We start from the raw sequence: 22,247 nt of genomic DNA, 5'->3' as shown, positions 1-22,247 counted from the left end.
ATAACATTCCTGTGGGGACCATTCTCACATATGAACTTATACACACCCAGAATATAACTAAAATTAAATTAAACATTCCATTCTATCCGACAAAGAGAAAGAAAAATATTACTTGAGTAATTTGAGTATTACTTGAGATTTGAGTAAGATTTTTTAAGATTTTTGTTTTGTAATTCCTTGGTGACATTCACATTCGACAACAGTGGGCAATGATTCTAGGTCGTTGAGGTAAATGAGCACACAACCTGAAAGCAAAAACTCCCCAAAGAACTCCTGGCTGAATTTGTGTGGAGAAAGTGGATGAGAATAGGGAAATGTTCTTCTTTGCAGGGCCGAATCTTGTGCTCCAAGTGTGTGATTCAAGAATGAAGGGGGACCCCAGCTCAAACACTGACAATTACAGAGAAATGAAAAGAAATGCAAAGGTATTCCTACCTAATGGGTTGATTGTATCTCTAGAAGGGCACTGACAATTTCTCTACCAAGAGGATTTTGGGAAACTGCTCTTTTGAAATTATAACCCCTGTGCAATGCACCATCCAGTCCCCTCTGTTACTCCAAAAGATGGACAAGCCATTACTGGTGGATTTTCATTACTTTCCTATCATGAGATAGTAAAAGTATAAGAATATAATACAAGTTAATATTTGGGTGTATAAATAATTTCTGATAAATTTTATTAAAAGGAAAAGGGAAAAAAAAATAAATAAAAGCACAAAGAAAAGGAAAAGAAAAAAGAAAAAGGAAGAAGGAAAAAGGAAAAAAGGAAGAAGGAAAAAGAAAAAGAAAAAGAAAAAGAAAAAGAAAAAGAAAAAGAAAAAGAGAAAAGTATAGCTCTGGTTTTGTAAATCACTGAGGACATTTCATGGGACACAGCAGAAGAAGGGGTGGATACCAGACCAGCAAGAGTGCTTGAAAATGTGCCCCTGGGTCTGTGTGCTCTTGTTTATGCCAGCACAGCTCTCAGTCACACATGTTGTGCTGCCCTTTGAAAGGCTGACCTAGTTTGTCTTTCCAACAGTAGTGACAGAGCAGAGCTACTCAGTTACAGGGCTAAGGCCAGAACAGGAGACAGAGAGCAGCATGTTCTGCAGAGCCAGTCTACAGTAGCTCAAGAGCTACACTGAGCCACAGCAGTGCTTCTAAGGCCTTCAGTGAACACCCACCAATAAAGCCTGGTGCCCAGGCCATAATGCTTTCCACTTTGTGTTCATCCTGATTTGAAATACATTTTCTTTCCCACTAAAGGAAAAATATGTATTAGCTTGCAGTTTTCTTTTCAACTGTTCTATTTTAGCAGAGCTTTTGATGACTGAAGTGGCTGTAATGTGCACAACGCCACAACAATAGTACAGTAACAGGAATGGCATTGGAGCATCTTTTTGCATGAGTGTGGCAGGAGCTGCCACACCAGATTAGATCATCCATCCACCCAATAATGTCTGGCAAGAGTGAGCACTTAATCCAATAGAGGTAGGTGGTTCCTCTGCTTTACATCCCCATCCCAGTTTAAAACCCTCTTACCTCTTCCAAGTTTTGGTAGAAAAGTGCCAGAAGAAGGGCAATCTGCAGCTTCTCTCTCCTGCTCTGGGATAGATCCTTGATCTGGCGCTTCCTCTCATGAATGACGTCCAGTTTGTGCTGAATCTTTTGCCCTTCTAGCCCATCAGCCTTTTCCAACCTGCTTGCCTGCTCTTGAAGAGACATCATCTGAGGAGGCAACAGATCTGAAATTACTTTTATGCTCCCAAGTGGTGTGAAAGAAACAAAATCAAGCTCCTTTCATAGTTAAAATACCCTCTTTTTCTGTAATGAAGCAAAAAGAGCAGGGAGAAGTTAACCAGCATTCCTCCTCACCCTGTACTATGTTACATCTATGACATTACTGTCATTGGACTCTATGGTGCATCCTGGCTACATAAATTAATTAAAGTTGTAGCTTCAGGAGTTCCTAGGCCACTGATTATCCAGTGCAAGGAGTCATGGAGTAAGCATGACATCCAGGAGTGCTCAGATTTTATTCCTTTCTGGAAACCAGGTGTTGTAATGTAGCTCTCAAAATGAGCAATCAGCCTGGCAGGGAGCTGGCAAGAGTCCTGGGAGTTCATTCTGGGGAACCCAGGCACAGCTGCAGGCTTAAGCTTAGTCCCAGCCTGGGTGAGTTACAGCAGTGGCCACCAGCCAGGCAGATTCCTTTACACACAGGTGAGCAATTCAGGAGCTATTGCAAAGGTGCAGAGAGGCTGCTTTTTTGGTACAGCTGTTGTACCAAATGGATATTTAAAGAATTTGACAACTTCTTTTAATGTTAAAATGCCTACTGCATTTTGTAAAATACCTACTCCATTTTACTTGCTTTAAAAGTCACTACTTTTTTTAAATAAAAAGAGCAGAAACGTCTGATATCCATAATACAATATGGCCTGCTTTAAATATTTCCTCTTGTAAGTCCCCCTGTTCTGCGTATGACGTGGTTTTGCAATCTGTTGCAAGGACTTGGGCATGGAGTGTTTTGACAGTTGTTCTCCAATGCTCTGCCTCTTATTTCCTCAAGCTTCTCCATTTTATCTTTTGTTCAAACATATCAGGCCTATCAGGCATTTCATCCCTGTCACCAATTCAAAGTATTACCATAATTAATAAAAAAGCATATATATAATTTTAGCTCATAGAATTCTAGCTGGTAGAATATTTGTTGTTTGTTTTTTTTACCTTCTCATCCTGTGATGCCAGAAGCTTCTCAAAAGCCTCATGTTTCCTTATCAGTTGCTCTACTTCATCTACAGACCTTCCGAGGTCACTGCTTTTCAAATAAACCTATAAAAAAAGTTTATTATTTTTCTCAGTGAATTAATTATCCCATAATCTTGATTCATAAATGGGAGAAGAGGTATTAACTCTGCTGCTGAGAGTACACTTGAGAGTGAAAAAAAGGAACAGGAGGCAACAGAAGGTAGAAATTAATTGTTAGAAGTCCATGGTCTTGAGCAAGAAAGAGAAGCATTAACAGGTCTAGCTAAGGAAAGTGACCTGTCAGTCCTTATTAATCACTAGGTCACAAGGCAATGAATTCCAGAAGTCTAAGCCATCCTTGTAATCCCAAGCAAGATCACTGTCATGTCTGACAGATGTCCAAATGATTCCTTCTTAGAAGAGTTCCCAAAACAGAGACTTTGCAGCCTGTCACCGGTGCTTTATTACCTCAGCCATTACCGGGATTTTCCAAACATCTAGCCTGAAAATGTATGGTTATTGCTACACCTTGTTACATACTGCCCTCTTGACCACATTCAGGAGATCATTCCTTTTATGTTTGCTTCAGCCTAGAGCATGTTTATAGACCTTTTACATACTGGGGTTTCTGTCTTCTCAGAAGGTTAAACTACAGTGATCTGACTGATCATTCCACGACAGCTGTGTATTTTTGATTCTGATTATTCTTATTGCTCTCCTCTGGGTTTTCTCCACTTCCACTTATTTTGAGACTTGATGTAACAAGTGGCAACAAGCAATAAAGCTGCCAGAGTGAAGGCTGGGAAGACAACAGAGTGACTTTTGAGCTGCAATCTTCAGCATGTTCCTGTATATGGTGCTTGTCTTTTATACAACACCATGAACTCAAGTTCACCTTGTAATCTACTATGAGCTTCCAGAAACTTTTGAAAAGTCCTGTCAGACCAGCTTGTCTCCATCCTGTATTTATGTAGCTGATTGTTCCTGAAAAAATGTCATAGCTTGCACCTGTACCAAGTGCATTACATCAGTCATTTTTTTCAGGCCATCATTCCAACCTATCTGCATTATTTTTTTTTTACTGTCTGTTCTGCCAATCTGATGCAGAAAGACAGCATCCAAAATAACAAATAACAAATGTGGTTTTAAGGAATCTAACCTCTGCACCTTTTAACACTGTGCAAGTGTGCACCTTTTCCAACTAATTCACACAGGTTTCAAAGGCATTGCAGTGTTCCCTTACTCTGTTCTGGTGTTAAGAAAAATGAATGCCCAATTACTTGTCCCATACATCCTATTACACTCAGTTTTGCCAAATGCAAAAGAATAAAGAATATAGTTATCAATTATCAAGAAAAAAAACTATCCTTTTCTGCAGGTTGACAGGAATTTATTCTTTTTAATGAGATGTAATTGCCCACAGGCCTTTTTCTTCAGTGATGAGACAACAGCAGCATAAAATCCTCAGTTACAGGCTCTGATGGGACATGAGCAAAGACTACTCATGGATAAGGTTCACACTGAAGTGTCTGTGGCTGGACAGACTTTGGGGAATCAGCATGCTGTGAGTGATGGCATTTATTAGCAGTGTGTAATGTGTGATCCATTTTGTGAGCTCATGGAATCACAAGTATTTGGACGAGGATGAGAAATTCCAATCAATAACTTTGCCTGGGTAAAGTGCAATTAACGGAGATGGAAGAAGAATTTGAGATCAGCTATACAGTGTGAAAGAATCAAGAGGCAGGAAAGAAACAGAATCAGTGAAACAACACAAATGCTAAATGTTTTGGAAAAGGGTTAGTAAAGGACATGGGTAAATCTGTGCCTTTAAGCCATAGATGTGCACAGGAACAAAAAAACATCTAGAGAGCTCACTCTTGCTTTGCAAAGCATCACAATCCTGTAGCAGTCTAATAGGGTGGATTTTTATAAGAGGGAAAACATGTTCTTTGAAAGCTTCTTTAGAAAACCAACCAATGAACAATGATGTTCATTCTCTGGACAACTGCTTAACCCCACAGAGCATCTTCTGCAGGAGAGGCTTCCCAAGTTTGAACACACGTGCAGGGTAATCCATACCTACTTGCCAGGGTCTGACTGCACTAAAAGGCCCTGGATGGACCCTGCTCCCATCTGGGAGCCTCTCTGAGGCTTAGCCCTGAACACCATGTATTTTGGTGCTTTAAACCTCGCTTTAAAAATACTGTAGCTTCTCATACATTTTGTGGCTTAGCTACCATTTCTGGTCAAAAAAGATTTATCTCCAGGACTTTTATTTTGTAACTGTTAGCAGTGAAACTGATACCTGAAGAAAAGATCAGCTATTAGTTTTCCTGCTTGTATACCTCTGATGGAAGAAAAAGGCAAGGAACAGCTACTGGTAAAGATGGTTATTTTCCTTAGAGAGAGAGAACAGAGACATCTGAGAGCAGGGGTGTGGGGTGGTGACTCGTAAGCAGTGCCTTGCTCCCACTGAAATCCATTGAGCACAAATGACACTGGGTGTTCAAAGCTCAATTCCTTTGGGTGTTACAGCACTGAGAAAAGGTTCTCCTGACTACTGAAAGCTTTGGACTAAGTCCCCCAAGCAGAAGTCCGTGTAAATGCTCTTGGCAACCAAGGTTTTGACACTGAGTAGGAAAACCGGTGCTCAGAAAGAAAATTGCCACAAAAGGGAAGTGGCTGCATACATTGCAGGGTAGGTAATGGCAATGTGCTCAGAGGAGAGCAGCTCCTGTAGCACCAACAATGCTGCTGCCTGGAGAGCTGCTGAGGCAAAAAATTTCCATTTGTATTTTACACAGAAATCTTACAACAGCCATTGCCATAATCAGAACCACAATGTTTTAAGCAATTGTTACACCAGTCTGAAAGCAGAATAAAAATTGGCTCCCATGCCACAGTGCTGGCCTGTCACCAATAACATCACATTTTGGCACACTTTTAGACAGGTCTCCTAACTCCTGCTCTGAATGAGACACTTTGATTTAAAAAATAAAACACTGCATAGCTCTCCTACTGGGTCTCCCACAGATTACAGCAGGTATAAACTTTCTTTCAAGTTTGTTTCTGTTAGGAATCATGGCCCAACATTGGGAATTCAATATTCAGCCACAAAAAGCACAAAAAACTCAGCCACTCACTATAAAACAGATTTGTTTTTTTAAAGTAAAGACTTCCAAAGATGCTTAAAACCACAAAATGGTTTTTGAGATATCTGAGATTTTCTGGAATAAATTTTCAAGTTGCTAACATTGTAAACCCTGGAGCTATCCTTGTTTCTGGAGCTTTTCCTTATTTCTGAGATTATTGCATAGCTGCTGCATTTTTTGTACAAGTTAATGCAGAATTAAAAGCAAAGTCCAATTAAGAAAAAAGTAATTTTAAATAAACCAATACTATTTACATAGTTATGTGACAGCATCTGCCAGCTCTAGCTTTTGGAGAAATACTGAATGAAACATTTCAGTCATTAACTATGTTCCAACTTGAAATTGGATGCCACAATTTCACATTTATATGCACTAGAAATGACACAGCCCCAAAAGAAATTTGTATTCCAAGAAGAGCAGTTTTTATTTCTCTAGAATAAAATATATTTTAGGTATTTGTGCAAATCCACTTCCTTCTGCTTTTTCTCTTCCAAGTATAACAAGGTCCACAGATTTTGCCTCTCACTGCCTGTCATGGGCTTGCTGCTGATATTGCTGGAAAACCACAGAAAATCATTCTGTTCTAACCATGTACTAAAAGTCTGAATTATTATCAGTTTTAAAAACCTTCACTTAGAGTATGTAAGCAAGTCCAAACTATCTGCCGAGACAGAGAAGAATAAGGTGTGGTTTGACTTAATTCTGATAAAAGTAAATACTAAAAATAATAATGAAAATAATCTGAAATTTGCTTTAGCAAAGTAAGTAAATGTTCGTGATACCATGACTATATAAGGTTCACAAAAATGTTTTACTATACTTCATTTCAGTAAAAGTTGTAAGAAGGTATCATACTATTACAAGACAAATAAAAGATACTAAAGTTCTTTATAAAAAGAAAACATACATTTTTTCTACCATGGTGACATCATTGGCATCTGTCCTCACCATTTATATGCAAAATTCTAATGCTGAATGTATTTAAAATTTCTTTCCCTCCCCCTACTGCATGTTGTCTCCTGGGCATAAGAATATAATTATCTGCCATTGGAAATATATATGGGAAAACACAGAGATAAAACTGCTGTTTTTCTGATAACTGCTATAGTTGCTTCCTCACACCTATTTCCTCCTTCTTCAAAATTTGCAGTACTGATCCCTACCCTGTAAGTATTAGGTGTTATACCAGAATCTTACACCCATACAACATCATCATTTAAATATTTACTTATGAAATATTTGTCTGAAAGCAGGCTAAATTCCTCTAAAACTCCCCATAGTTTCACTGCTGGAAACTTTGGTGGGATATCCAAAGTTGACGTGCTGTGGATATTAAATTCCCTCTGCTTCTTTTCCCTCAGGAAAGGGTGGTACCTCTCCTTTTCTAAGAAGGGAAAAAACTGATTTCTTCCTACATACTTAAATGCTTTGGCTTTGAAAACAAGCCTTGCTTTTAAAGTTACAAACCCAGGAATTAACCATTTAGAAATACAGCATAATTTGACAAGTAAGGAAATGAAAACAGTAAAGCAGAAAAGAACTAAGAAAAACTACACTGAGGATTTTTTCCCAGGTCCCAGACTGACTACAGAATTACCGAATTGACTAGGTTGGAAAAGACCTTTGAGATCATCAAGTCCAATCTAGCAGAGAAGAAAACCAGCTCTTGGCTCTAAAATCTTGAGTCCTCAAAGTGCTGAGCACTACAGCCCAATCATGCAAGGCCTGTAAGAAGTTGCATGCTGTGTTAACAACTCAAATGTTTAAAATGAAACTCTTGTTAAGCGCTCGATTAGAGCAGAGTCCTTATCTTCACTCAGCTGGATCAATCTGTAGCTGCAGCCTTGGTGACAGCAGAACACGTGGCTTTCTTGTCTTGCAAGTCATCTCTAAGGAGTTGGAACATGGCATGGATGCATACAAAAATAAATTCATATGGCCTGGTTAAACACAGCTTAGATCTTCTGTTTGCAAATGTTCCTAGAATGGAATGCAAATCTTCACCACTCTCCTCCCAGTTCCAAAGGATGCAATGTTGACGGCAATAGATGGAGACCCTGGACGCGCTGTGTCTCTGTGAGATGAAGCTGTGGTGGGAGCTGGCATTTTTGTCACAAGCTTGTCAGGACATACACTTTTTACAGTGCATGTTTCCTGGGAAGGCCTCAAACCAGATCTTGTCCAGTGGCTAGAAAGCAATCCTGAGCAGCAAACACAATTTACTGATAGAGAGAGGCCAGCCTGAACTTCCACAGGGTGAAAGGGTGGACCAGCTGTATCTGAATCATGTGTTTTGATAAAGATTGTTGGATTTGGGCTTCTTCTAAATTCTCTTACCACCTGGATAGGCATAGCAGTCCAAGGAGTGGCAAGTATCAAGGTAATTTTGGAAACCTTGTGGTGAGCAGGTGTTAGACCATCACGTGGAGTCTTCCTAAACTCTGGCCTAGATGAAGGGTAATTCTGAAAGACAATCAGCTCTGGACTTAAATCCTTACTCACGATCTCATTCCTGCTAGCTGAACTTTCTCTTCCAGTCAGCATAGCTGGGGACAGCCATATGTCTCTGGATAAAGTCTGCTGGGGAATGCCAGGATACTTGGAGGAAGTCACATGAAATCTTGTGATTTGCAGAGCTGGAGACCCACCTGAAGGGAAACCTTGTTTTGGTTTCTGGGATCGTGTTGAAAGACCAGAGGGAGTTTCAGGCACCTTCTCTAATTGTGGCATGAGCAGACTTGAATGAGCATGACTGCTTCCATGGGAATCTGCTCGAAAAGGCTTTATCATCAAGCTGCACGTTGAAATGTAAAGCTTCATTGAAGTGTGGAGGTCTGACATTTGGACATTGCACTGGCTACAGCAATGTTGTTGGCATGGCAGTGAATCACAAGGTTCCAGGGATGACTGCAGATTTTTGCTGTGGAGCATAGAAGCAGATGGAAGAGCAGACAGATCAACATTTAGGCGTGATGTCCAGCTTGATGGAGCTTTGCAGGAAAGAACATCTGAGGGCAAAGACAGAGCAAACTTCAAGGGATCACTGGTTCCAGGAGTAATATGATGAGCACTTTTTTCTCTTCTTGAATATTGCTTGTAAGATGCAGATGTTGACTGAGTGCCAGACCTCTCATATCCGTGGTCCCAAGGATCCTTGCAAGCACTGGAACATGTGGATGTCTCATCAGAAGGACTGACACAGGGACTAGTGCTCCCAAAGCCTTTCCTCTGGTCTGTGTGTGCCAGGATGACATCTAGCCTTGAGCAGTAAGACACACTGCTAGGTGGTGAGATGGCATTTCGTGGAGCAAGCTTGGCAACTGATTGACCAGTGGGAGGATGCCAAGCTGGCACTGGCATCTCTTGAAAAGGCTTGTCCTGCACGGCAGACTCAAAAGCAGGAGGTGGGGTCGTTCTACAGGAAGAGAGCAGCACTTCCACAGTGGAGATGTAGGTTGCAGATGAAGGTTTGCAGCAATGGTCCCTGTATGACATTCTGAAGCTTAGTCCTAAATGATGCAAAATTCAAAGCCACAGAGCTTGCCTTCCCCCCTGTGCTTAAAATCAAGTCCTAATCCTTTTTCCTTTGGCACTGGAAATTTCCATTCTTCCTCTGAAGCAAAGGAATGGGAGATGAATAAACATTCTCTAGGAAGAAAAATGCGAACAAAAAAAATCCACATTCAAAATAAAAAAATCTCAGCTCTTCTAAAACTGCTACCACCTCTTGTCATGTCTGCAAAGCGATATGATTGTGGGATGGGCTGAAAGATAAATTACGGAGCATACGGCTCTGCTCCCTGAGTGTTCTGACAGTGAGACTGCAGACAGAGTAGGAGGGAGCCAAAAGTGCCTGCCAGAGACAGCCTGCAAACTCGCTGTTATTTCATCTGTGGAAAAAAAAAGCAGCTAACCTGAGCAGTGGATCTGCTGCTGTGAAAAGATCAGAACAGAGTAGAGAGTATTGGACACAGTTTCTGCTCAAAGTAAAAAAAAAATTTTTCCTTCTTTCCCTTTTTCAGCTGTTAATTGTCTGCACTCTGCATGACAAGGTCTCAGTTTGCAGCTCTTACAAGAGATTCCTACAGAAGTTCCATTTGATGGCACAACTGACTTAACAACAATAAAAAAATTAAAAATTGATTTTGCCTAATTTTCTTCACATGTACTCTATTTTCCTTAGCACAGAACAATGGTAGATGATATTCTGCAGAAATCTTTTGAAGGCTTAAGTAACTTGGATGTAATATAAGGTGCTGGCTTAAAGTCAAACCTGTCACAGTGGCACAGACAGCGAATGAAAGAGCAATTCTTAGTAGTAGTTCTTAGTTTAAAATACTCCTCTGTTACCTTCTTCCTTCGCCTGTTTCTTGCTTCTGGTCTATGGCATATGAAGTACAGCCAAAATAGGATTGAAAAGTTATGGCATGCTTCCTTACACAGACATTTTGCAGACATAAGAAGTGAAATGCATGTAACAGCCTTAACTCAAACACACAAGTCAGAAGAAACAAAAAGGGTGGAGAGATTGCTTCTATTTGTTTGCCTGATAGGAATCCTTTTTGAATTTGTGTTTGCTTTTGTCCTTTCTGAAAGCAGCAAATGATGAAATTCCTATTGGGAAAATGGTTTGAGAGTCTTCAGCTGATGTCCTGGCTGAGTTATTTTTTAAAAACCTGTTTGAAAAAAACTGCTTTCCTATCATCCTGCTTGTTTGTATCACTATGCAGCCCCATTTTAACTCTGTATAGTAGTAACAGAGTTTAATCCAAAAGAAATAGATTTCTCTTCCAAGAGTTCTTCAACTGCAGAAAAGTGAAATATAAGTAGTGACTAAGGAACATCACTCTGCTGTCAAATTATTTATTCTGATCTATATGGCAGATGGCAGCAGCTGCAAAAGACAGCTTGATTGTAAAGCGTGGTCTGTGTGAAGAGCTGCTGGAAGGGACAGCCAAGCATCCTCACTTTACTGTTCCACCTTCTGGATGCTTAGTGTCAGTGAGAAAAGCCGAGCACCAGGTTCCTTTGAAGTTCATAAAGAGGATACTGTGGGAAAAAGATTCTGATAACAGAACTGCTCTTCATGGTCCTCAATCTTCATTCTCTTCATACTCTTCATGGTCACAATCTTCATTCTCAGGCTTTGCTTTGGCTGAAGAAACTTCTGGTTTCTGATCCCACCAGGAGAATTTACCTAGCTTCTGATGAACACCAGCCCTTCTGTGGCAGTCTACGTCACAACCTATGGCAATGGCAAATTCATCTGAACAAAGAAGTAATGTAAAGTGCCACTGACCTGTAGAGAAAGTGCTGGGGCCATACCAGAAATGCCAGGTGCATTACCTCTTCATATCCTTTCATGTATGAGTAATGCAGACTTTTGCAACCAGGAGTCACAACTGAGGAGCAAAAAAACACCTACCCACAGTAGCTTCCCATACATTTACCCCTGCATTACACAGAGCAAAGCAGATGTTGTAGTGATAGTGCCTCCGTGTGTTGGCTGATATCCGTTTAATGAAAAGAGAAAAAAATACAGTGGCCAAACTTTTGTAGTGTTTACATTTCCCCTGATAAGCTCCCATGCAGGAGCTTAACAATGATGTACCACTGCTTGGTAGGGAATTGAGGTAGATATAATGCAAATCACGTCATTTGCTATATAAGCAACAAATAGTGGGCAGAACTATGTAATATTTTACACCTAGGTGAAACTTTCTGCTTCACGGCACAAAATCCAGAATGCAGGTCACATTTTCTAAAAGAACCAATTATAAAGAATTATATAGACATGCATTTCCTTCAAGGAAGGAGTAGCAGAAATCTCCAGGCCTGTGTGCTACAAAGGGTTAAGTATCACTGCATGGCACAGCTCAGAGTCAGTTTCCAAAAGGATTTAGTGCCAGTATTTAGTGCCAGTGGAAAGCACTGGTGGAAAATTGAGCTCAGCGCAAAATAAGAGCCATTATATTTTGCTCTCAGTGGTCTTGGAGAATTAAGAATTATTTTTCCTTAATGAAAAATGACCCAGAGGTGCAACCTCCTCCAGCATTGCACCAATCCTTCAGTTTGGCAACCTGCAACCCATTGATGTGGTTTGTATGCCAAGTCTCAGCACAATTGCAGCAATCTATCAATTCATGAATTTTCAGAGTGATTGCACTCAGTTTTGTAATAGCAAATGCCAGACCTCAAAATGGAGCCTTTTGAAATAGTTACATGAATCAAAGAAAGTGCAAGGAAGACAAAATATAATTCAATAATGCTGAAAAAAAATCTATTTCAAGAGCTGCAAAATGCTGATGATAATAAGAACATCCTTCTGTCTCTTTGCATTGATTATATCTGCCCTCTTTTTTTCATGAGACGGCTTTTTTCACTAGCTCGTTTTTCTCAACTGCATCTAACAGAAGTTAATGCTCCTTTCATTGTTGTTCTACACACTCCTATCAATGCCCTTGCAGAACTGAGAAGTCAATTCACTTTCCTGTATTATCTCACACTGCTGACATCCATTTTCCTCCAGTTGCATTTTCCCAGCATAACTCTCAGCCTGAGCTGAGAATTCCAGCAACACCTGCAAAGCAAAATCCCTTCAAACCCTCTTTACAATTTCCTTTCTCTTTGAATCCTACCAAATTTGTCAGTGGTTAAGCAGCTGGCAAGCTGAGATCTGTTTGTAAAGTGGACTAATATTGGACTCTTGTCTCCCTCTTCTGTTGTGATGCTCATATGTTTCCTCTTAGGTATATTTGCAGTGAATTATCTTTCAGGTAAGGATCATCTACTTGTTTCTGTTCCACACCTCAGCCCCATGAGAAAGGAAGGCTTCTTGCACATTGCTACAGTCTCCAAATGATACCAGAACACTAACAATACCAATAAAAGAGACTGTCTTTTCTGTACACAGGCACAGGGATTTCAAGCTGTAGGTGAACACTAGTGTCATTTTTAGTTTGAAAGAGTTTACATGCTTGAAGGTTTTAGCTGCTTATTTCAAGTTTATAATTTGCTCACCTCCTGTGAGTTCAGGAGCATGTCAAGGTGATCCCAATCCTTGTAGAACATTTGTTCTTGGTGTATTTTCTCCAGCCATTCCTTCTTCTGTCTCCATGCATTGTATACATTTTCCTTCTCTTCTAACAAAGCCTGTAGCTTTTGCTGAATCTGAAAAAAATTTCCAATTAAAAACTTGTGTTGGTCTTTATATCCCATAATCCAGGTAAATTGACAGAAGAGAGGATTAAGTGGAGTGGTGGATAATGCCTTTAAATGGCACAAATTTATTAAACAGAAAAAAAACCCCAAACAACTAGAAAAAGTTCTAGCACTTCTGTTTGGGCACAGAGATAATCAAAGGTGCCTCATTTCTGCAATGGAGAAGTGCTTCTTAGAGCATATATAGCAGTCCAAACCAAGAGCAAAAAAGGTAACTGTTTCTCAAGTGTGACTTCTAGCATCAGATCCTAATTCTTCATTATCTTTAAGCATTAAGAGTGCTATTATAGCACTTCAAACTTTTATATGATAGATATTAAAATAAAAATTATCAACATAGCATAATTTTCTAGTGAATTCATGCCACAAGGCTAGACTTCATTCAGCTTTAAACACTGTATATCCACATGCCTTCTATGAATGATTTTTTTTCCTGCCTTTTTCTACAGGCAAAGGACTTTAAAGTCAGCAAGATTTCTAGCTACCATAGTCATACAGTGCAATATTCAGCAAATTTTCAGGAAATAGCTTGGTGAGATGGGAGAGTAACTTGCATAAACTCTGCATTTTTCTGAAGGTATTCAAGAGACATGTTAATGAATTATCAGGGGAGAAATGAGCTGGTAGGTACTGGAAAAGAAATAAATGCTTTGAGAATCTTAGAAGCTATTTGTCTTGAGTAAACTGACATTTTGATTTAAATCTTTCATTTCCAGGGAGTATATTTTACTAGTATATTTTCTAGCGTAATGTTTTTCTACAGAAAAGGTTTCAGTCAATCTTTAAACTCTCTCATATGTGTTTTCATTCTTTGGTTGACAGGATTTTGTCCAGACTGTCCTGGTGTAGGTATACCACTGTAATACAAAGTGTAGCACTTGTTTGAAAATCAAGTTTGGGAAGTTTGTAGAGTTGACTCCGTGGCTCAGAACATGGTGAAATTCTTGAAAGAGTCCAGATTTGCTGCAGGGGGCCTTTAGGAAATGCCTCTACACATCTGCTGCTGGAGTTAGAAATGAAGCAGATGTTTTTGTGCCCAAGATAGGTCACATACCGAGGCAAATGTAGGTCATGCACAGGGACAAGTGAGTATGTGACTTGTATCTCACAGTGTGATAAAATACAGAATCATAGTTAGCTTAGGGTCCAGTGCTGAATATGTATGACTGAGCTCAGAGGAGTTTCAATTACCTCTTTTGATGGCATTTCCTCGTCTTGCAAGAGGGACTGTCCTAGCTGTACAACGTGACTGTACTTCTCTTCTCGTGCCTCGATCTCTGCCAGCAGCTGCTGATGCTGGGTGAGTCTCAGGCTGCTGGTAGATATGTCCCGAATAGACTCCTTGGCTCTCATTTCCCTTATTATTTCTGCTGTCCATAAGAAATAGTCCCATACCTGGAAGCCCAGAAAATATGGAAATTCAGGTTAGGGCTCAAGCTTAGGTTAGCAGGTAGGAAAATCTAAGGCTGACTCTTCAACTTTTCAACTTTAAGAAAATAATAGGTAATAAAATCATAGATAAATAAAATATTTCATTAGTGCTTGCAGTATTTCTATGAATTTCATAAGGATGGATAACACAACTGCAGGAATTCCTACATACTGTGTTACATGATGTATGGTATCATAATCAAACTGTCATATCATATCAGTGGCAGCATGATATAATTTATTGCCCTTTAATCCATCTTTATTAAAGTATTTTCTGATGTGATTCCCTCATAAAGGATAAGCCTACGTTTATGTGGTCACTGTTAGGTCATCTTACATTTCTGTGAAAACTTTTGCTTATACAAGTCTATTGGAAAATTAGATAATGCACATATCCTAAAATGAGAGTGAGAATTTTCAGGAAAAAAACAAATGCACTCTAATAGAACTGGGAAAAGGGTAAATCACAGGCCAGAAGAAATTGCATAAGCATATTATGTATGTAGAACTATAGGACTGAGATTGGGAGGAACAAGTATGTCATGCTAGTTTACTTTCAAAATATGAAGAACCAATAAATACATTTGCAATAACTCCAAATGAGTGAAGCAATTCTGAGCATGAAAATGCTAAAACAAATCTCTGAGGTTTATTTTTAAACTGTGATTGAAGAAAACTGTACAAGTAAAAATACTTTGTTCTCTGTATGTCTTTTTCTCCATTTGATTCTATACTTCAACAGTCTCTTACTTTAGGCATCTTATTTGAATCTGCAGGAGGAGTTTTGCTCTTATGTCAGTAGGTAAAAACTAGGACTGTGAGGGATATACAAGGGATTATCGATGGTGATTAAAAGTGGTTATAGTTTAGCTATGTCTGGATTAATTTATTCAATTTTTAGGTAGTAAATGGTCTTTCAGGTTTATAAGATTTATTTTAAAGTACTATTATTTATAGTAAGTGCTGAAGAAAAATTCTCTTTTATTGCAGAAAACGAGATTTTTTTTGTTTATCTTTTAAATGGTTGCTGGCTTTTTCACTGAAGGAAAATATGTAATGGAAATAGATTCTTGGCTGCTCCATTCTACCCATAGATTTTTGCTCATATAATGAAAATCTTGTAAAGACAGACAGGAAAAAAAAATCAGAAAAGCATCAGAAAATTGAAACTGGCCAATCTGGGGTCTTGACTTTAGCCTTTAAAGCCAAGATACTGCTTTTTTAAAGCCAGTGAACACAGCTACTAAATGACTCTTTAAAAAGACTGTGGTCCTTTTAAATGGGCCCATGGTAGTGCACACCTGTTGGCATAATTTCAATTTGTAGAACTAATTCCTTCACACAGCTGGATGTCACTGTAGACACTGACATTGCACTTGGCACTGCAAATGTCTAAAACTCCCTGAGATTTTTGAGCTAAGCATAAGGAAAAAATCCATAAGCCTCAGGATATATAATGCAATGGAACAAGTCAAGAGCCAATAAGACGTTACTGGACTACCACTGCCAGCAATATTTAAGGATAGAGTAGGCATCAGTCTGTGGGAAACTCCTGAGCAGACCCTGACTCTGATTGTGCAGATCCTAGCACAAACTTCACAGTAAGAGCCTCAGATCATTCAGAAATACTTTGAGTCTGTGTCTGCACTCATCTTCCTTGACAAAGTTCCATGGAAGATCTGAAGCCCTCTGCTGTGCTGTGTGTTGTCAGTTAGGTTCAGCTCTGCTATTTAATCACATTAAAATTGTAGTTGCTGGGGTGTAAGGAGATACACTAGATGATGGTGCAGAATTCTCATTTTATAGAAATTGATTTTTTTGTTTGTTTGTTTCAGTTAACCTGTTGATGATTTTTAAATGAAAAGGCCCTGTGGACGGCAAATGAACAATATAATGGAAAAAGTACTCTGAGCAGCTTTGACTAACATTCAATTTGTGCACCTCTTGGCACAGCTGAAAGAGGCCTCTTTGCCTTCAGCAGTTTGGGTGATATTCTGCAGCAAAGCTGCTCTAACCTACAGTAGAGTTTCTGAAATTTTTACAGTTATATAGCCATGGTTGCATAATCCTGCCTTGTCCCATCTGGGCAGCAAGACAGGCTTACCAAATTGCAGAACCAGCTCTTCACTTCTTCAGGAATTATTGTCACATAAGGAGGTGAAAATTGAGAGGATTGGGAATACTTTTTGCCATCAGCCTGACATCAGAGACAGGGAGACAGGGAGTTGCCTGAGGCATAGTCCCATCTAGACACATTGCTGAGAATATGGTCACATGGCTTTGTCATTTTGTTTAATGATGTCAAGAGTCATGGAGATCAAAGGACACACTGGCAGAGCAAGACATGAGCTATAAATTTGTCATTCAGACCACAGGCTGCATCACACATTTCAGACAAAATTCAAACCAAAGTTGTTTTGCATCATTCCAGCAATAAAAATTAGAATAACACTCCCAGAGGATGGGGACAACTTAACATTTTTTTATCTGAAGTCAAAAACTAAATCTATGATGTAAGCTATGAAGTAAATCAATAAAGAAGTGAACTCTGAGTGACTACATTTTAATGGTCAAATCCACCAAGATCCACCTTCTGATGAAAATGCCTCCAGGCTGAAGACTTCAAGAATCCAATATATATGATAGAAAAATACATTCTAAAAGTTTGCCTTGTTCTTCCTATGAGTCCTAGATACTGTTAGAAAGACAGTGGGCAAATGAACTTTTCACCTACATCAGTAGAATCACACTAATTTTCCCCATCAACAGTTCTGCACATGATGGTGGAACTTATAGCAGTTGGAAAACAAACCAAACCCTCAAACCCCCCAAACTGCCATAAACATCCTTTATCTCTAACTACATAACATTTCTTTGTATAAAATATGACAGGTAATGCTAATTTAAACACTTATAAGAGACTTAAAGTGGATTAATTGAATATGCAGATGCCTCTCATGCTAAAAAAACCAACCACGTACACTCTGTTGTGGTCTTGATCCCAGATCAGAACCCTAAGACAAACTTGCAGCAAGTTTTTTCCAGGTGAACATACTCCGGACACTCTGCTTCCCACTAAAAATGGAAGCAGAACATGAACTACCAGAAGTATTTTATTCTTCAACTGTTCCAAGTGTAACTATTGACACAATAGTTACACTTGGAACAGTTGAAGAATAAAAAAATGTAAATGCATTCTTGAAATCTACATTAGCAACTCCTTTCATGATATAAGGGGGTACTCTTGCTGGTTTAGAACCTGCAGCAATAATCTACTGATCTGCAGTGGTGTAGCTCAAGTGCCTTCACTGAGACTACTGACATTTGCAGAGTATTCCATGGCAAATCACAGCTCAGCGACCTCCTGAGTTCTTTGGACACAAAGCAACTGTGCATTGCTGATTTTGATGCTGTGCTGATATATCCATGTCCCTGTTTGAGCAGCTTGAGAGGTTAGTGCAAAAATCAGTGAGTTGTATTTGATATGTGCTGTAAGTGAACCAAGGGTTATTGCATGCCCTGAGGGAGAGAGAGAACAAACTTTTATGCATTATAAATGGGACAGTAACATCTCTTTCTGTCACTCTTGCTCAGTGGAAATTGCAAAGACTTTGAAAAGATTACTGCTACTCCTGCAAAGCGGTGACTGCTTCTGACAGCTGACAATTATTCCTTACACCTCTGGATGGAAGCTTCTATTCTTACAGAAGGTAAAAAAAATCCTTATCCTATAGAAAAGATCCTTATCCTCTAACGCCTTTCTAAATATCAACGAGCACGAAATGTTTGATTGATAACACAGAGAGCACTTGCAGCCTTTTCCAGTTTGGAAGTGAACCTCTGATTCACACCCACTGCAGGCAACCTTCCCTGAGTAGTGAGGGACAAAGGGCAGAAGTGCTTACATGTGCCTGGAACTCATAGAGCTTGTAGGCTTGTTCCAGGAGTCTCCTGCGCTGCTCCACTTTGGACTTCAGGGCCTTCCAGTTGGTCACTATTGCCTGCTGCTTTGCCTTCAGGTCTTCCACCTGCTTCTTGGAGCAATAGGGGAGCACCTGATCTGCAGAGTGGATCAGCTCCTGCAGCTGTGCACAGGGGGTGAAAGAAGAGGGTTAGAAGGAGAGCGTCATGGAGATCCTGCTAATATTAGAAAAGTTCTGATAAGTGCTATCTTTTCTGTACATGAAAATACAATTCAAACAACATTTTCTGACTTAACTTTTCTCATATTAAAAAAAAAAAAAACCCTCTATAATGTCTGTTGTATGGAGTAATAGTGACATCCAGTGTTTGTCAAGGCTCATCACAACAGTGATTTTTCAGATTTGTTTTCCCTTTTTTACTACACCATTTATTATGTGGATAATGAAAGTAGTATTATAATTGCTGTTATAATGCAAGTAATAGCAAACCAATTTTTTCCTCATTGACCATACAGCTTAACTGTGACTACATTCTCTTCATGCATGTCTCATGTTTTTTTACCATTGAAAGTAACGAGAAGTTGATGGGATCAATTCTAATGTTACTGCCCCAAGGCAAAAATATTTGAGGCCACTGATAAGTAATAACTTCAGATATCTCAGTAAGATAACTTTAGTAATATAAGTTTAACTCATGCTGTGTTTTACACTGTATATACTATTGTATTCTATTACATATATTATACAAGAGTGAAAACTCATGCTAGTTTTAATAGTTTGTTGAAACCAATCAAGTCTCCCATATGCAAGGTATCTGTTCTCATAAAATTTTACATATTTGTAAAATTTACATTTATTTACATTACATTTACATATTTGTATTGTGAGTGCCATCCTTTTTCCTCACAGTCCAATTTGTACCAATATTAATTTTCTCTGCACATAAAACCGATTCTGGATTTTTCCTTGTAATCACTTGGAACACTTTGAAGAAGACAATAAGCATATCACAAAGCCTGGCATAATCCTACATTTCAAACCATGATCAAAAATATCCCTGTGAATTACTTCAATAGTCATATTGAACTACTGTCAGCAGTTATTACAGTATGTGCCTTATTTGAAAAGTTTTAATTACCTACTTTGTCACTGCTATCAGACCTTGACTATATTAAAAAACCCAGAAAATGAAGGAAAATCACTAGAGATTTCCAGGCTTTCTGTGAGAGACCGTAATAATTTGGTTCATTATTATTATGAACTCTATGAACCAAATTATTATTATGCTTATCTTGGAAAGCTGAACTTTGGCTACACATTGAAGACCACAAAGGACTGCCCTTACCTGCTGCTCATTCCCAGAGAGCTCGTGCTCCAAGGCCACGTGGTTTCGGAGCTGGGTTTGCACACCTCTCATGTCCTTTGCAACATCATCTGGAATACTTTTGGACTTCTCCTAGAAAGAAGAAATCAGAGAAAGCTTTGGGTTTTTTCCTGTTTCCAAGCAAAACTCACTACAAGCCTACATTAAATAATATTGGGTACTCTAACTGATACTTCACACCTGAGGACATTCTGAGATACTCAACTATGATAGAAAAAAGGAAGTCAGAAAAATCACTCCTAGTAACTCACTTCTAAATATCTTAATGGCTAAACTATTCAAATGGACTGTTAGAAATGAAGGTTTGTGTCTTTTCTTGATCAGAAAATACAAGAAAATTTCTTACAGGCTTTGTGTTGGGAATCAGTCTTGAATACCTACTGCAGGGACTGTGAATTCTTAAAAGTAGCATTAACAAGCAACAGTTTCAGTCCCTTCTTTGAGACACAGGTAGGTTGTCTTCCCGTGAACCATTTTTAGATAAAATTTTGGTTATACATGCACAAGAAAGATTACTGTAAAGATGAGAGAAATGGAGGGACCGCTACATAAATGGAAATGTAAACATTTTTTTAATTCAGCAAAGGTTCTGAATGGATGTAGTTGTTACCCAGATATGCATTGGAAATGTATGCAAAATGAAAAGGCATTTCAGCTGGACAACAGCATTGTCACTAAAATTATTAGAAATTTGTTCCAGGTCAGTTTAGGGAAAATTAGCAGAACATTTCTTACCATTGAAGAACTACATTTCTGCAACAGAATCACAGGCTAGTTTGGGACACCAACAGTGTATCTTGGTAAGGTGCTATAGAAGGAGATGCATGTTGTAGTTGCCTGTACTATGATGGCGCTGGAGCTGTGACTTAAGCAAGGCCTTCTAGTACTGTGTTCCTCTGAGAACAGCTTTCCCTAGTAGGCTTCTGACCAGGGTACACAGGAAGGAATGGATGAGATGACTGCTCTCCCTCCCTGGTGTGAAGCTATTAACAAGATGCAATGCAAGAAGGCTGTAGTGGTCGCCTGGACCAAACTCAGCATGGGGGTAAACCAACAGATGGTCTGTGAGGTGTTTTTGAACCCTTACTCGTCACTGTCTCAGCATTAACTACTTCATCATTGAACTTAAATAAGCACCAGGTTCTGAAAACCCCAGGTGGTAAATGGTGAAATATTATGTTTGATTTTCTCTTCATGACTGGGGAAGAAAACAGGAATAACATGGTTGAATAGGGTAGCCTCTGCCAGCACAAACAAGTAGAAAATTCATCACATGTAACCAAACAAAGCCTGTTGCCTTGCAAACAGTGGAACTCCTTGGATCACTGCCTCCTGTAAACATCTGCGTTAGGGAAACCACACCTCTCATTACAGCAAGGATGTGGTTTCTCTGTGAAATTCTTCAGGATGTTCAGATAAAACAGAAGGCTGAAGATTTTTTTCGGGAGACTTCTCCCCCTAGTTTTCATGCTGGGACAGTTTGAAATTATTGCCAGTACTGGGCACTGGAATGAGAGGAAAAGATTTTTGGCTCAGCTTTTCACTTCAGATCTCATGATTGCCTGACAACGTTCCAGGCTAATGGTCACTGTAATCCAAACAAATGCCTTTTTCAGAGGAGAGTTCTTCAGCACACATAAAACTACAACAGTGTACAAAGAACCACCATGGTAAGGCAGTAGTTTCTTAGGCAAACTGATGACTGCAACCTACATCACTGTATGCATTGCACTGTGAGGCACCTTTGTGCAAACCCTGATCTTCTCAGCTTTTCCCACAGATCAGCAACTCCAGCTCCACCTTGTTTCACCAGTGATTCTCATAAGGTAACCAGTCATGTGTCTAAGATTTACCCAGGGTTTGAAGTCAGCAGTAAGAATGCTGAGAATCATAAGAATATTCCACAAAAAAAAAAAAAGCACAAATGAAGTTTGCATTATATGAGATTTTCCTATGAATTTTTACCTCAATATGGGCCAGAGCATCTGTCAGATCTTGGTAGCACTTGTGAATAGCCTCAGCATCTCTCAGCTGCTCACCTCGTGATCTGGTCATTTCCAACAGTTCCTCCCAAGAGTTCCTTCAAGGTAGAATGGGAAAAGAACAATGTAAAACATTTAAACTAGGAATAAAGGAGACCAACAGTCTAAAGAAATATTGAAAACAGAACCTGTTCTTGCTTAGATTTTAATTCCTGCCTTTAAATTCTGTTGGAGTAATTCTCTGAATGGCAGCATGTCTCTCACCCTACTCTGTCCTCCTGTTTGCTCCAGGAACTTAAAGAAATGGTCCTATTTAAGAGTTCCCCCCTCAACTGCACTTTTCAGGTTTTATATGCACTACTTGGAGTACCGAGCATATAATCATAGAATATCCTGAGTTGGGAAAGACCCACAAGAA

General features: G+C 39.3%; 1 protein-coding gene across 1 annotated transcript in view; it reads right to left on the bottom strand.

The window, feature by feature from the left end:
* Positions 1-22,247, bottom strand: part of SPTBN5 (spectrin beta, non-erythrocytic 5) — a 90,776-nt gene that overhangs the window by 36,850 nt on the left and 31,679 nt on the right. The window contains exons 29-35 of the mRNA XM_071428375.1: positions 21,813-21,927; positions 19,809-19,919; positions 18,446-18,625; positions 14,301-14,504; positions 12,909-13,058; positions 2,713-2,817; positions 1,525-1,710 (exon numbers count right to left, since the gene is read on the bottom strand). Of these exons, the coding sequence (XP_071284476.1) occupies positions 1,525-1,710; positions 2,713-2,817; positions 12,909-13,058; positions 14,301-14,504; positions 18,446-18,625; positions 19,809-19,919; positions 21,813-21,927 (1,051 nt within the window). The remainder of the gene's footprint in view (positions 1-1,524; positions 1,711-2,712; positions 2,818-12,908; positions 13,059-14,300; positions 14,505-18,445; positions 18,626-19,808; positions 19,920-21,812; positions 21,928-22,247) is intronic.

Source organism: Agelaius tricolor, unplaced genomic scaffold (assembly GCF_023055355.1).
Source record: "Agelaius tricolor isolate 1412-34295 unplaced genomic scaffold, bAgeTri1.0.p SCAF_5, whole genome shotgun sequence".
In the NCBI taxonomy this organism is placed as follows: Eukaryota; Metazoa; Chordata; class Aves; order Passeriformes; family Icteridae; genus Agelaius; species Agelaius tricolor.
Note: the sequence above shows the minus strand (reverse complement) of the source record. Positions and strands in the feature narration are given on the sequence as shown.